Source organism: Puma concolor, chromosome B4, assembly GCF_028749965.1.
Source record: "Puma concolor isolate L17-30 chromosome B4, mPumCon1.1.hap2, whole genome shotgun sequence".
NCBI lineage: Eukaryota > Metazoa > Chordata > Mammalia > Carnivora > Felidae > Puma > Puma concolor.
This window is the reverse complement of record NC_141673.1, coordinates 24333237-24347218: the sequence shown is the minus strand read 5'-3', so window position 1 is coordinate 24347218 and position 13982 is coordinate 24333237. Positions and strand designations below refer to the sequence as shown.

Genomic DNA, 13982 nt, shown 5'->3' with positions numbered 1-13982 from the left:
ATATTTAAACAGGGGTGCCCGGGTGGCTCAATTGGTTAAGTGTCTGACTTTGGCTCAGGTTATGATCTCATGGTTTGTGGGTTCAAGCCCCATATTGGACTCTGTGCTGACAGCTCAGAGACTGGAGCCTGCTTTGGATTCTGTGTCTCCTTCCCTCTCTCTCTGTCTCTCCCCTGCTTGCACTCTGTCTCTCAAAAATAAACATTAAAAAAATATTTAAACAATAAAACTAAGACTTATTTACAACAAAACTAAATGTTAACCAGTTTTTCTGTAGGTGGTAGGATTATGGATGGTTTTTTCTCTTCTTTTTTTTTTTATGGGTGGTTTTTTTTTCCCCCCAAACATTTATAGCAGGTGTCAACAAACCATGATCCAATAGCTGGCCATTATTTTTGTAAATAAAAATTTATTGGAACATATCTGTGCTTATTCATACTGCTTTTGTGATACAACAGCATAAAACATTTACTATTTGATCCTTCGAGAAAAAGTTGGCCAGCCCCAGATCTAGAGTGATGTATTTTTTATATTTAGAAACATATATTTCTCCACAGGCATATACATTCTTACATAATAATAATGTGAGAAAAAATAGTATTGCTGCTTTATAGGGATTTTTTAAATAAGGTTCTTGGCAATATATTTTTTTTCTTAGAAGTAGCTTGAATCTGGAGCAACATAGGGGCTTAATAAGTGCTGCTGATACTAATATGTATTAGTACTTATTTTAAATATAATTTAGCAGATTAATAGTTTGGGTATCCAGGATTATGGATACTCTTTTAATGATACTCTAAAGGCATCATGATTTAATAGATGTAGAGACATCAGCAAGACCTCTTTTTTCAGAGAGAGAGAGGGGAAACCATTTAAAGAAGTCAGTGTAGCTACTTATGGGTTTTTTAAAAAATATACACATGTCCAAGATGGTCAGATGGGTGCATAACCAATGAAGAATGAGTCATGTGAGAATAGCAGTGATGGCTATTCTCAGGGCTATGTCCCTGGCTCTGCGCAGAAACTATTTAATCCTCAGAACAACCTTGACTGCAAAACAAGAGTGTTTTCTGTTTTGTAGTTGAGCACACTGAGGCTTGGAGAGTGTAAGTACCCAAGACCTGCAGAACTTGGCTGAGACCCTACTTGAACCCAGGTTATCTGAGAGGAAGATTTATGGTTTTCTTTAGCCTTTTCCTAAAGAGTTGCCATACAGGTCCACAGAATATAAAGCAAACTTGGAATTTAGAATTTGATTTAATCAAGAAATACATTTTTAACTATTTATAAAGTTTCATTATATAAAGTAGTAAGCTTCTTGTTCCTTGCTATATTCAAATAGATTCTGGATGACCATATTTTAAGGACTCCTGCTATGACTAAGAGGTTGAATTTTATGTACTTTGAGGATCTAGGAGGTCTGTGATTTTATGGTTTTATTTATTTATTTATTTCAGTTATGCCTGTGTATTTAATTCAAATTTAGATTTTATGAGGGGCGCCTGGGTGGCTCAGTCGGTTAAGCGGCCCACTGTGGCTCAGGTCATGATTTCGCAGTCTGTGAGTTCGAGCCCCGCGTCGGGCTCTGTGCTGCCGGCTCAGAGCCTGGAGCCTGTTTCAGATTCTGTGTCTCCCTCTCCCTGACCCTCCCCCGTTCATGCTCTGTCTCTCTCTGTCTCAAAAATAAGTAAACGTTAAAAAAAAAAATTCAAATTTAGATTTTATGAAGGACCCTAACTATATGAACTCTTAACATGCTGCAGAATTTTTTAAAAAATTGTCTTGCTTATGTTTTGATGGGTTGATATGTGACTCTATAAACATCACAATTCACTAAAAAATCTCTGTGTCTTTTATATAGTTAAGCTGTGAGTAGTGTATTTTTTCTTGAGTATAGACCAGAGGAAAGATTTGGCTATTTGAGTGGATATACTTTTCCTCAACAAATATGCAAAATATAAACCAACGCTTTCTGTTTGTACTCTAATCATATGAAAATGAGGAGCCAAATTTAATGGACGACCATAGTAATTATCTTATCTTGGGTATCTGGTAACAAATACTCCTTTTGTTTCCTTGGACAGAATTTGTTTTGTATTATTCCTAAATATTTTAGTTGTCGAGGGCTGTTGTATCTTATGTTAAAATATCTTCGTAGATAGTAGTATATGAGTTTTTAATACATAGAGGCTAGTGGTTTCAAATCCTTTTGGAGTGTGATAGATTAAACTGGATAGAAGACACAAACAACCTTCAGATTTGACTTTTGTTCTGTGCCACTTTTATCTGGAACCTCTAATATATATATGGCTACTATCTCCTAGTGACTGCTTTATTGCTTTATTCAGTACTGTAACTTAACTCTTTGAAGATGTCTTAGAGCCAGTTTCCCACTCTGGATTCTACTTTTAATTTCTATGTTTATATTGCTGGTTCTGTGCAATGAAAAATTAGTTTAAATGTAAAATATTTAATCCTCTGCTCAGTGAATGATAATATCAATACAAGTTTGAAAGCAACATTTTAGTAAAAGTGGATAAAATTCATCCAGTTTTAATTCAAGACCTGTTTACTCAAACTGAATCTTTGTTTATTCTGGTCCAACAGAAACTAGAAAGAGTATGTCTCCACTGCCCCCAGGGAGGAGTGTTTAGAGAAAGGCCAGTATTGCCCTCAGGCTGATGCCTTTGAAAGAGTGGATATTGTCCATTCCCAGTCTATAGTGTTGTCAATTATTTCTTTATGATTTAGTTAATTTTTTATTATGCTTCAGGTGTTAAATTGCCAGTACATCAGATGCTCAGATTCAAACAAATATATCCAAATATCTAAAATACATATAGAAAATAAATTTGAAATATTGCTCATTCTCTGCCAGTGTTCTCTTACACTTGTTCGTGTTTTAGCTGTGATTGGCTACTACTGGGCCTTTTATTTATGGTAGATGTTCCTAATCCTGATGAATTAATGTAGTAATCTCAACATCTTGTATTTTTCCTCCGCAAAAGGGGAGATTGAGGTAGCTCTATTCCAAGATAATAAAATCATGACAGATTTAATTACTAGAATATTGGTATGTATTGGGGTCATCTTATAGCCCACTAAATGATTTTATGGTTGTCATAATTAAAACCTGTTACTCTATAAACCAGAGAGGTCCTAAATCCCCTGTGAATAGTGTGGTTGATGGTTGGCCATTATTTATATAGTTTATATAAAATGTTCTTATGAATGCTTACAGTTACATAAAATTTATTCTTATTTTCATAGTCTGTTCGGCACTTGAAGTACTCCTTGTTTAAGAAATCACTACTGGGCAGTGTTTCGGATAACGGAGTAGTAACTCTCTGGGATGTGAATAGCCAGAGTCCATACCATAACTTTGACAGTACACATAAAGCTCCAGCTTCTGGCATCTGTTTTTCTCCTGTCAATGAATTGCTATTTGTGACTATAGGCTTGGATAAAAGAATCATTCTCTATGATACTTCAAGTAAGAAGTAAGTGTGACATGATCATTTCTTAATTTAGTAACAAATAACTGTAATCTCATTAGCAGGCATATTTGTGATTTGCATAGACCTCTGATTAATGTTTGGGACATCTGAAGTTTGTGTACTTGATGTCTAAAAGATCAAATTTTCTCTTTTTTCTCACATGCAGAAAAAAATAGATGAAATGTGGATGTTCTTTAGAGTACATCTAGATGATGAATGTTAAGAATAGCATGTTAATGATTGCACATCTTTATTTTAGCACACAGGCATAGTATTTTTTTTCAAAAATACAACTGAATATATTTTTTAAGGCAATATGATTAATTTGCTTTAAAAAAATTTTTTTTAAATGTTTGTTTATTTTTGAGACAGGGAGAGACAGAGCATGAACAGGGGAGGGGCAGAGAGAGAGGGAGACACAGAATCAGAAGCAGGCTCCAGGCTCTGAGCCATCAGCCCAGAGCCCGACGCGGGGCTCGAACTCACAGACCGCGAGATCGTGACCTGAGGTGAAGTCGGACGCTCAACCGACTGAGCCACCCAGGCGCCCCTAATTTGCTTTAAAATTAATTCATTATCTACAGCAATGTTTCTAAACTGCTAACATTTTGGGCTGGATAATTCTTGGATGTGGGGTGTGGGGGCAGGGGGTGGGGTGGCTGTCCTGGGTATTGTAGAATATTCAGCAGCATCCCTGGCCTCTACCCACTAGATGCTAGTAGTATTCCCCAAATTAGCAAGAGTAGCAAAATTGCCCTTAGTTGAGAACCACTGATCTAGAGCTAAAGGGTATGTAATCTTTTAAGTATCTGGGTTAGTTGTGCCTTCTTTTCTTTCTTACAGTTATAGCTGTGCTTGGTTAGCTGTTAAAAAAAAAAATGGTTATAAGAGTGCTACAGGTATATTCAAAACACCTAACCATATCTAAAGATTGTGTGGAAGAAAATGGTAATGTTACTACTAGGGAAGGACCCACTATCAGCCCTTGTTAAAAGTTTACTTGTTTCACTTTCTTTTTTAAAAATCGTTCTGTTTTACTCTTTCTTGTTAACTAATTTGCTGAGAACCTTAAGAGTCAGTAAGCATTTCTCTCGTACACCAGACACTGTGGCAAAAAGCTCAGCTTCAGCATATCAGTATCCATATTTCTGTATTGGCTTCATGAGGATCAAGCTACATGGATTGTTAGCTTTTTGGTCAAGAAATGCACAGCTGCTCCCCTGTGATGAAAGGTCATAGTCCTCTTGAGACTTGAGCAGGTCAATAAATGGAAAGGGGATACTTAGGGCCTCCTTAACCCTGAGACTAGAACCCTTGTTTGTGGAGTAACACCAGGAAGTCTGTCACGTTCACGGTCAAAGTAGTAATTACTCAAAGGAATACATATTGCTTCTGAAGATGTAGAAATTAACCTGTTGGAAGTGAATAGAAAAATAGAATGATGTGTTCAGCAGTTCCTTTATCTGCCATTGTATTAGAAATGTCTCTAATTCTGAATTTCTGCTTTATGCAAATATTTGGGATGTGTATTCTAAGTAACTTTGGTTTTGGTCGATAGCCGTCTAACGTCACATATGCTTGTATACCTGTATATACTCACATACCTACATAGACTTTGTTCCCCTTTCGAAAGGCTAGTGAAAACGCTAGTGGCCGATACCCCTCTAACTGCAGTAGATTTCATGCCTGATGGAGCCACTTTGGCTATTGGATCTTCCCGTGGGAAAATATATCAATATGATTTAAGGATGTTGAAATCACCAGTTAAAACCATCACTGCTCACAAGACTTCTGTGCGATGTATAGCATTTCAGTACTCCACTGCTCTTTCTAAGGTAAGGTATTTTCTTTCTTTTGATTATTTTGGATTTTACTAAATAAGTGTAACTCAGAATATGGAAGTCATATTTTGTCCATTAAACACATTGTAGTTTTGCTTTATGATCATTCTTATATGAAAGCATTTTAAATAATTTTGATACAAAGTTATTTGATACTTGGTTTTAAACTATTTTTTTGTCCTTAATTCTCGTATTTCTTCAAAAATATTTTAAAAGCCTTTTTGGTTCAGAGGGAAACTCTCAGATTCATCAGCAGCCTTAAGATTTGTAAGGGAAAATATATGTATTTTTATCCTAACAAGGAATTGATAAAATATTAATGTATACTATGGAGCATTAGAAACCTGAGCTTTTAAATATTCCATTACATTTCAGTCAAGTTTAAATAAAGGCTGTTCAAATAAGCCCACAGCTGTGAACAAACGAGCCATTAATGTGAGCACTACCAGTGGAGCAGTTCAGAATTCTGGAGTCGGCCGAGAAGCAGCCACCTCTTCCACTGGCACAGCTCTCCCACAGCCCATGACAACAGCTGGGGGAAAAGGAGCAGTTGCTGTTCAAGACAAAGCAGGTAAATGCTGCTTATGCATTTATGGTATTTGGAGTTTCCACCTGGCACCCCACCCCAATATATATTATTAGCACTTTCTTCAAGAGCCTAGAACTCAAATTCACTTGTGTATTTAAGTAAAATTATTAGTAGGTGGTAAAAATGGAAGAAGTAACCATTTTAACTTGAGCTATAAATTTTTTAAAAATTAATGAAAGGTACTTAATCTATTTAGCTAAACTTTTTTTTTAATGTTTATTTATTTTTGACAGAGAAGGAGAGCACAAGTGGGGGAGGGGCAGAGAGAGAGAGGGAAGCACAGAATCCAAAGCAGGCTCTAGGCTCAGAGCTGTCAGTCCAGGGCCTGACGTGGGGCTCAAACTCAGGAACTGTGAGATCGTGACCTAAGCCAAAGTCGGACGCTCAACCGACCGAGCCATCCAGGTGCCCCTAGCTGAACTTTTGTTGTAAGAAATATTACCTTACAAATAGAATAATACCAATTTAGAAATTATCCTTAATACCACTCCAGACTGGATGTCTTGTGTCTTCAGATTAATCAATAGAGAATATGATTCTTTGATGTTGTCACTTTGATTTGATCTCTGAGTTACAAAAAAAGCTATTAGTGACTTCTTTTATTTCATATTTCATAACAAAGTAAGTCAGGTGATGAAGTGAATTTATTTAAGTGCTGACTAGTGCCTGGCACCTATTAAGCAGTATATTAGTAGTTTGTTAAACAAAAAGAAACAAAAATGTTGTCATTTTTATTTATTTATTTATTAAAAAAAATTTTTTTTTTCAACGTTTATTTATTTTTGGGACAGAGAGAGACAGAGCATGAACGGGGGAGGGGCAGAGAGAGAGGGAGACACAGAATCGGAAACAGGCTCCAGGCTCTGAGCCATCAGCCCAGAGCCTGACGCGGGGCTCGAACTCACGGACCGCGAGATGGTGACCTGGCTGAAGTCGGCCGCTTAACCGACTGCGCCACCCAGGCGCCCCAAAAGTGTTGTCATTTTTAAATAATTTCTTCTATTCCAATAATCATATTGATAAAATGGTTCTTAAAAAATTCATTTAGACTTTGTGAAGGTGTAATATGATGATAAGCTTCCCTGTTTACTATAGAGAATATTCTTTTTCTCTCAATTCCTGAAAACGTTTTTTTTTTTTTTTTTATTTTAAGTTATGCTATACTATCACCTTACAACATATTTTTTAAAAGCCTGCATGGTATATATACCACTCTGTTTCCAAACTAGTCTCATTAGAAATGGATGTATCCATGTCTTTTTAAGGTTTCAGGACAAATACTTAACTTGGACACAAGTATTGGTTGGTACCTTCTCAGCATGAGTTTATGATTTTCAAGTAGAAGCAAAACTTTGTTAGCCTTGATAGTATGGAATAGCTTTTTAAAAAAAAATAGTATATATATTCATTATAAATTTTCTGTTAATATCTATATCATCCTTACATAAAAGTCATTACATATTATATAAAAAAATAATTCTTATTTAAGAACTCCTGGAAGCAAATATTATTGCCATATACTTAGAAGAAGAAATTAAGTTTGAAATATAACTTTGAGTAATGTTTGCCAAGATGTTGAATTAACTATATTATGAAAATTGTCACTATTTTCAAAGATAATTTTATTATTACTGATTTTATTCATATTTCCAAAGTTAAATAAAATAAAGTTTCTCTCATTTACTCTGAGCTTTATGAAATCTCACTGTTATTCATTTAGTTTTTAATAAGGAAACTCATGTAACGATGACAGCATTAATTAGGCAATGCAAGACTTGGGTCTGCAGGGTCACTGATTAATGATAACTCTTGGCTGATTAGCAAAGTTTCTGACAAAATGAATGTTTGCCCTGTACCCACAAAGAGTTAGAAACTTTTATTTATTAATTTTATTTTGAAATAATTGCAAACTTATAGAAAATTTTCAAAAATAGTATAAAGAACTCCTGAGCTCTAGTATACTCTTCAGCAGATTCACTGTTTTATAAATTTTGCCACATTTGCTTCATCGTTTGCTCTCTCTTACATACACATACATGTACGTTTCCCCGCTCTGAAACAGAGAGTTTGTTAGACATAGTCTTGGGTCTGTGACTTCCTGCTAGGATGACTTTGGGCAGTTTTTTAACCACTTTGAGTCTTATTTTTTCTTCCATAGATAATATTTAACTTTTAGCGATATTATGAAAACCAGAGAAAATATATCAGTAGGCACACAATAGGCTCTCAGTAAATTATGGTTTTACTAATACTGTCATCACAGTTTTCATCATTACTATTACTATTGTTTTAAACTCCCTAAAATGAGTCTGAGATTTGAAAAAAGTTTATGTTGCTCTACTAAAGGCGCCAACCAGTGCATTCCCACCAACAGTGCAAGAAGGTTCCCCTTTCTCCACATCTTCACCAATACCAGTTGTTTCCTGTGTTGTTGATTTTAGCCATTCTGACCGGTGTGAGGTGATGTCTCATTGTAGTTTTGATTCATCTTTCTCTGATGATCAGTGATGTTGAGCATCTTTTCATGTGTCTGTTGGTCATCTGCATGTCTTCTTTGGAGAAATGTCTATTCATGTCTTCCACCCATTCTTAGTTGGATTATTTGTTTTTTGAGTGTCGAGTTTTAGAAGTTCTTTACAGATTTTGGATACTAACCCTTTATCAGATATGTTATTTGCAGATATCTTCTCCCATTCCGTAGGTTGCCTTTTAGTATTGTTGATTGTTTCCTTTGCTGTGCAGAAGATTTTGATTTTGATGAATCCCCAGTAGTTTACTTTTGCTTTTGTTTCCTCAGGTGGCATATCTAGAAGGAAGTTGCTGTGAGTCATGTCAAAGAGGTTACTGCCTGTGTTCTCCTCTGAGATTTTAATGGTTTCATGTCTCACATTTAGGTCTTTGATCCATTTTGAGTTAAGTGTATGGTGTAAGAAAGTGGTCCACTTTCATTCTTCCACATGTTGCTGTCCAGTTTTCCCAACATTATTTGTTGAAGAGACTTTTTCCCACTAGATTTTCTTTTCTGTTTTGTTGAAGATTAATTGACCATATAGTTCCTTTGTGGGATTTCTATTCTGTTCCATTGATCTGTGTATCTATTTTTGTGCCACTACCATACTGTTTTGATCACTACAGCCTTGTAGTAGAACTTGAAGTCTGGAATTGTGTTGCTTCCAGCTTTGCTTTTTCTTAACTCTAGAGAACAAACTGTTACCAGAGGGGAGGTGGGTCGGGGATAGGTGAAATAGGTGATGAGGATTAAGGAGGGCACTTGTTGTGATGAGCACTGGGTCTTGTATGGAAGTGTTGACTCATTATATTGTACCCCTGAAACTAATATTATACTGTATGTTAACCTACTGTAATTTAAATAAAAACTTATAAAAAATAAAGAACCTTGGGTCGCCTGGGTGGCTCAGTTGGTTGAGCGTCCAACTTCGACTCAGGTCATGATCTCATGGTCCGTGGGTTCGAGCCCCGCGTCGAGCTCTGTGCTGACAGCTCAGAGCCTGGAGCACCTGCTTCAGATTCTGTGTCTCCCTCTCTCTCTGCCCCTCCCCTGCTCATGCTCTGTCTCTCTCTGTCTCAAAAATAAATAAAAACATTTAAAAAAATTAAAAAAGAATAAACCTCTGCAGATTTATTGCTAGTGCTCACTTTCAGTAGGAAACAGCCATTTAAGAAGTAAAAACAGGGGCGCCTGGGTGGCGCAGTCGGTTAAGCGTCCGACTTCAGCCAGGTCACGATCTCGCGGTCCGTGAGTTCAAGCCCCGCGTCAGGCTCTGGGCTGATGGCTCAGAGCCTGGAGCCTGTTTCCGGTTCTGTGTCTCCCTCTCTCTCTGCCCCTTCCCCGTTCATGCTCTGTCTCTCTCTGTCCCCAAAAAATAAATAAACGTTGAAAAAAAAAAATAAAAAAAAAAAAAAGAAGTAAAAACATAAGGCTTTAGCACTACTTCCAAATGCTACTAAACTTCTGTTTCCTAAAGTTCCAGAGGCTAGAGTTATGCATTCATAATGTTTAACGACCTAGAAGAAGAAGAGAAAATTTCTTCTTTATAACAATTCAACTCTTGGTGTAAACACTTCAATGATAGTGGTGTACAAATGTTCAGTAATATTTTAACTTTCTATCAGGTACTATTATAAAAGTTTATTTCATTTGCGAGACTTGGACATTTTTGGATATGCTGGCTGTTCTTTGTTTTTATCCTAGCTTTTCAGGATCTTGGGACCAAGATAGCAAATAAAACACTACTTAAATGATAGTGTAATACAGTAACATGCTACCAATTAAAACACCAGATTTTCATCACAGGTCTCGAATTTCTAGAACTCAGTCCTCAACCCAGAAATGAGCAAGAAGCTACTGAGCTCACAGAGTTCCTCTTCCAAAGTCCCTGCCCTAATCCCTTGCATTATATACTGGCAGGGAAAACAAAACCGTGTGGCTCTTTATTATTGTCTGCTATGCTATTCTTTATGAGTTTAGTATTCTGGTTTCCTTCCTTCTAGTAAACTATCCTGAGGCTAGTGAAGTCATTCGAGGTCGATAATACCAAGAGCATGTTAAGCTTCCACTGTTAGTGAAGGAAAAGACAGAAGAGGGCAAAAAGAGATCCATTTACTGTTGGGGAAAGGAACTAACGTTACTTGAATCTGCTCTGTGTCAGGCATCATGCTAAATGCTTCACAGACTTCTTTAATCATTTATAGATGATCATAAAAGTGAGTCTGTTCTAATAGAAGTTGGTTGTGTTCAGTACACTGTTTAAGAGGGTAGCAAAGTATATAAATTATTTTAGAAAAATTTCATCAAAAAGGCTAAAATAAGATGGTATTATATAAATGAATAGATTATTTGCTTTTGAGGAGCCCTTCATTACATGAAAATCATGGTTAACTGAGCTGTTGTTATATTATTTTGTTTTCCTGATGCTCATAGTTGTAATGTTACCAGTGATATGGTAATGCATTAATTTTTAGAACTGAGCTTCTGATGATAAATTTTTTTTTGGCTGTATTAACATTTATTTTTATATCTAATTTTCCTATAAGGTTTGCCTCGAAGCATAAACACTGATATTATATCTAAGGAAACGGACAGTGGGAAAAATCAGGATTTCTTCAGCTTTGATGATACTGGAAAAAGTAGTTTAGGTGACATGTTTTCACCGATTAGAGATGGTAAGTCTTTTCAGATCAGAGGATCATGTTCTCTTGCTGGCAGTCATTACATTTTTAGTCTCGCTAAAAGATGTGGGTAATAGCTTCAGTCTGTTTCTGTTCATGACAGTTGCTAATTTTCTCAGTCCCTGGGGTGGTATCTTTTCCTTTGCCCTGATATTTCAGATGTTACCATTCTAAAGTATACGCTTGTCATTTTCACATGGGAACTATGCAAATAGCTCTCAAGTTAGCATTTTAATTTCCACAGAAGTGTCTTAAAGGAAATTTTGCCTCCATAGGCAGTTTTTTAGTTTCTAATAAATCTTAAATTCTTAGATATTTTGATAGGCAAAAAATACCTTTTAACCTAAAAAAATTGTTTTTTATTATTAGTATCTAATTGTTATTTATTCATTGTTTTCATGAAGAAATATGGCTAGGTGATAGATTGCCTCATCTTTTACACTATGTGTGAAAGTACTACACACACACACACACACACACACACAGTCTCTCTACTTCCTTCCTTCCCTCCCTCCCTCCTCTCCCCATTGCTAGGAGATGTTGCCATTAAAAAGAAAATAAAAACATAAAAAACTTGTCATTTTGATATATAGAAACATATATCATTGTTGTTCATACTGTATGAACCGGGCACATTATTTGGATGTGTTTTTTTGGTACTGATGTTCATACTGTTTTCATTAATGGGATGGTCTCACTGCTAACAGCAGTATTATCAACAATATGGGTAAATTTCTAGAGCATAATTTGGCATGCTTAAATATTCGTACCCTTTGGCCTGTTAATTCTATTTCTGTAAATTTACCTAATAGCATATTCACAGTATCCTACAAAGATTTGTATGTTTACTGTTTATGGTATTGAAATTCTGGAGCAAACCTAAATGTCAGCAGTAGCAGTATGTTTAAATTGTTACATCCACTCTTGATCTTATAGAGTTTCATTTTTTCTTTAAAATTATCTACTTTCCAAATTTTCTACAATTAATTTCATAATTAGAATAAGTAGGAGTGCCTGGGTGGCTCAGTTGGTTAAATGTCCCACTTCAGCTTAGTTTGTGATCTCAGGCTCGTGACTTTGAGCCCCGTCTTGGGCTCTGTGCTGACAGCTTAGAGCCTGGAGTCTGCTTCCGATTCTGTGTCTCCCTTTCTCCGCGCTTCTCTCTCTCTCTCTCTCTCTCTCTCTCTCTCTCTCTCTCTCTCAAAAATAAATAAACATTAAAAAAATAAATATCTTAAAAAAAATAAAGTACATGTGTGATGGCACAGAATGACTTAGTGCTTTATGTCTTACCATGCCCTGAAAATGACTATTTGCCGGGTCAGATTTCCCTGTCTTCTACCTAATGAAAGAGAAAGCATTCCTTTCTTTCAGGATGAAGAGAGGTCAGACTACATAGTTAAAGAATAAAGACAGGAAAGATGTGGGCAAAGGAGAGTAGAATGGCATGGGCTGGAGTTGAGAAAGGTTTTGGAGGTTAGTAACCATCTGGGGAACTTTGGCTTATGAGAACCCCTGGGGTAACTTTTGAATTGAAGAATGTAGGAAGGGGCTTTTTGAAAGTGTTTGAGTTATAAATGAAATTCTCTTTAATGGTTTTTAGAGAAATGAATAAAGGATAGAAATTCTTCTTTACTTTTTAAAAATATGATTGAACCTTATGCCCTTCATTTATTAGACTTTCATATCATTAATAAGAAAAAAACATGGATAATAAATATACTACTGATTTTCATTGTCAAGAGACTTGTGTTTTGATCTCAAGAATTCAACTCTGCTTAATCTGTTTGCCTTAATGTCTTCATCTTTTGAGTAAGAATATTTCTGCTTTTGTTAAGGGAAACTAATAATTTCTTAAAGTATATGTGTAAAATAAAGAAGGGGTAGTGCATGGGTGGCTCAGTTGGGTGAGCATCTGACTCTTGATCTCAGGGTTCTGAGTGTTCAGGCCCTGTACTGGGTGTGAAGGCTGTGTAAAATAATAAAAATAAATAAATAAAATAAAGTGTATGTTTTTTGTACAATTAGTAGGTATATATACACACATGCAGATGGATGGATGGATGATAGTCCTATTACTGTGATAATCACATATGATAATTTATTGGCCATTTGAATTTTTGGTGAATTTTTTATGACTTTTGCCCGTTTTTCTATTAATTAGCTAAAATGGAGTTGAACAACTTTTAGATATTAATTGGTAAATGAATAGTATTACAGTATTGGAATTTTCTTATACATATTCTGTCATTAAAACATTAATGGAAACATGTTTTTTATATCATTGTATTGCAAAATAGTTTCACATTGTTTCACTTGATCCTCATAACAACTTTGTGAGGTGGTCCAGACATTATCTTCATTATATAGTTGCAGAAACTAAAGCTAATTGTATAAAAAGCTTGTCTAAGGTCTTAGAGCTATTGAATGGTATAGGCAGAACTGGATTATAGATTTCTGGAGCCTACTACAATGCGTTTCTCATATACCTTGCTGTCACATTAAACGACCCTATACCGTAGAATTACTTTTCATACTTGCTGCTCTGCATGAAGGTAAAAGAGTGAAAAGGGAAGTTTATATGAGTCCCAACTGTAACTTTTCCTTTTTGAAATCGAACTCTTTGGAGAATTTTTGCTATGGCTTCTTTTTCACAATTTAAAAAATTTGATTTTCTAATTTTATTATAGATGCTGTGGTTAACAAGGGAGGTGATGAGTCCATAGGCAAAGATGGTAAGAACTACTGAGAAGTATTTTTATGAAAATTAAAAATGGTATTGTGTTATCTATTGATGTGTAACAAATTACCCCAACACATTGAAGCTTAAGAGAATATTTATCACCTCATAATTGTGGGTTAAAA

General features: G+C 35.6%; 1 protein-coding gene across 5 annotated transcripts in view; it reads left to right on the top strand.

The window, feature by feature from the left end:
• The window catches only part of NEDD1 (NEDD1 gamma-tubulin ring complex targeting factor), a 49315-nt gene that overhangs the window by 22915 nt on the left and 12418 nt on the right, over positions 1 to 13982 (top strand). For 4 of the 5 annotated variants that reach the window (XM_025926768.2, XM_086712584.1, XM_086712585.1 and 1 more), the window contains 5 exons: positions 3271 to 3500; positions 5131 to 5332; positions 5714 to 5909; positions 10983 to 11111; positions 13808 to 13852. In XM_025926768.2, coding sequence (XP_025782553.1) covers positions 3271 to 3500; positions 5131 to 5332; positions 5714 to 5909; positions 10983 to 11111; positions 13808 to 13852 — 802 coding nt within the window. The remainder of the gene's footprint in view (positions 1 to 3270; positions 3501 to 5130; positions 5333 to 5713; positions 5910 to 10982; positions 11112 to 13807; positions 13853 to 13982) is intronic. The other variant, XM_086712586.1, reaches the window with a different exon arrangement.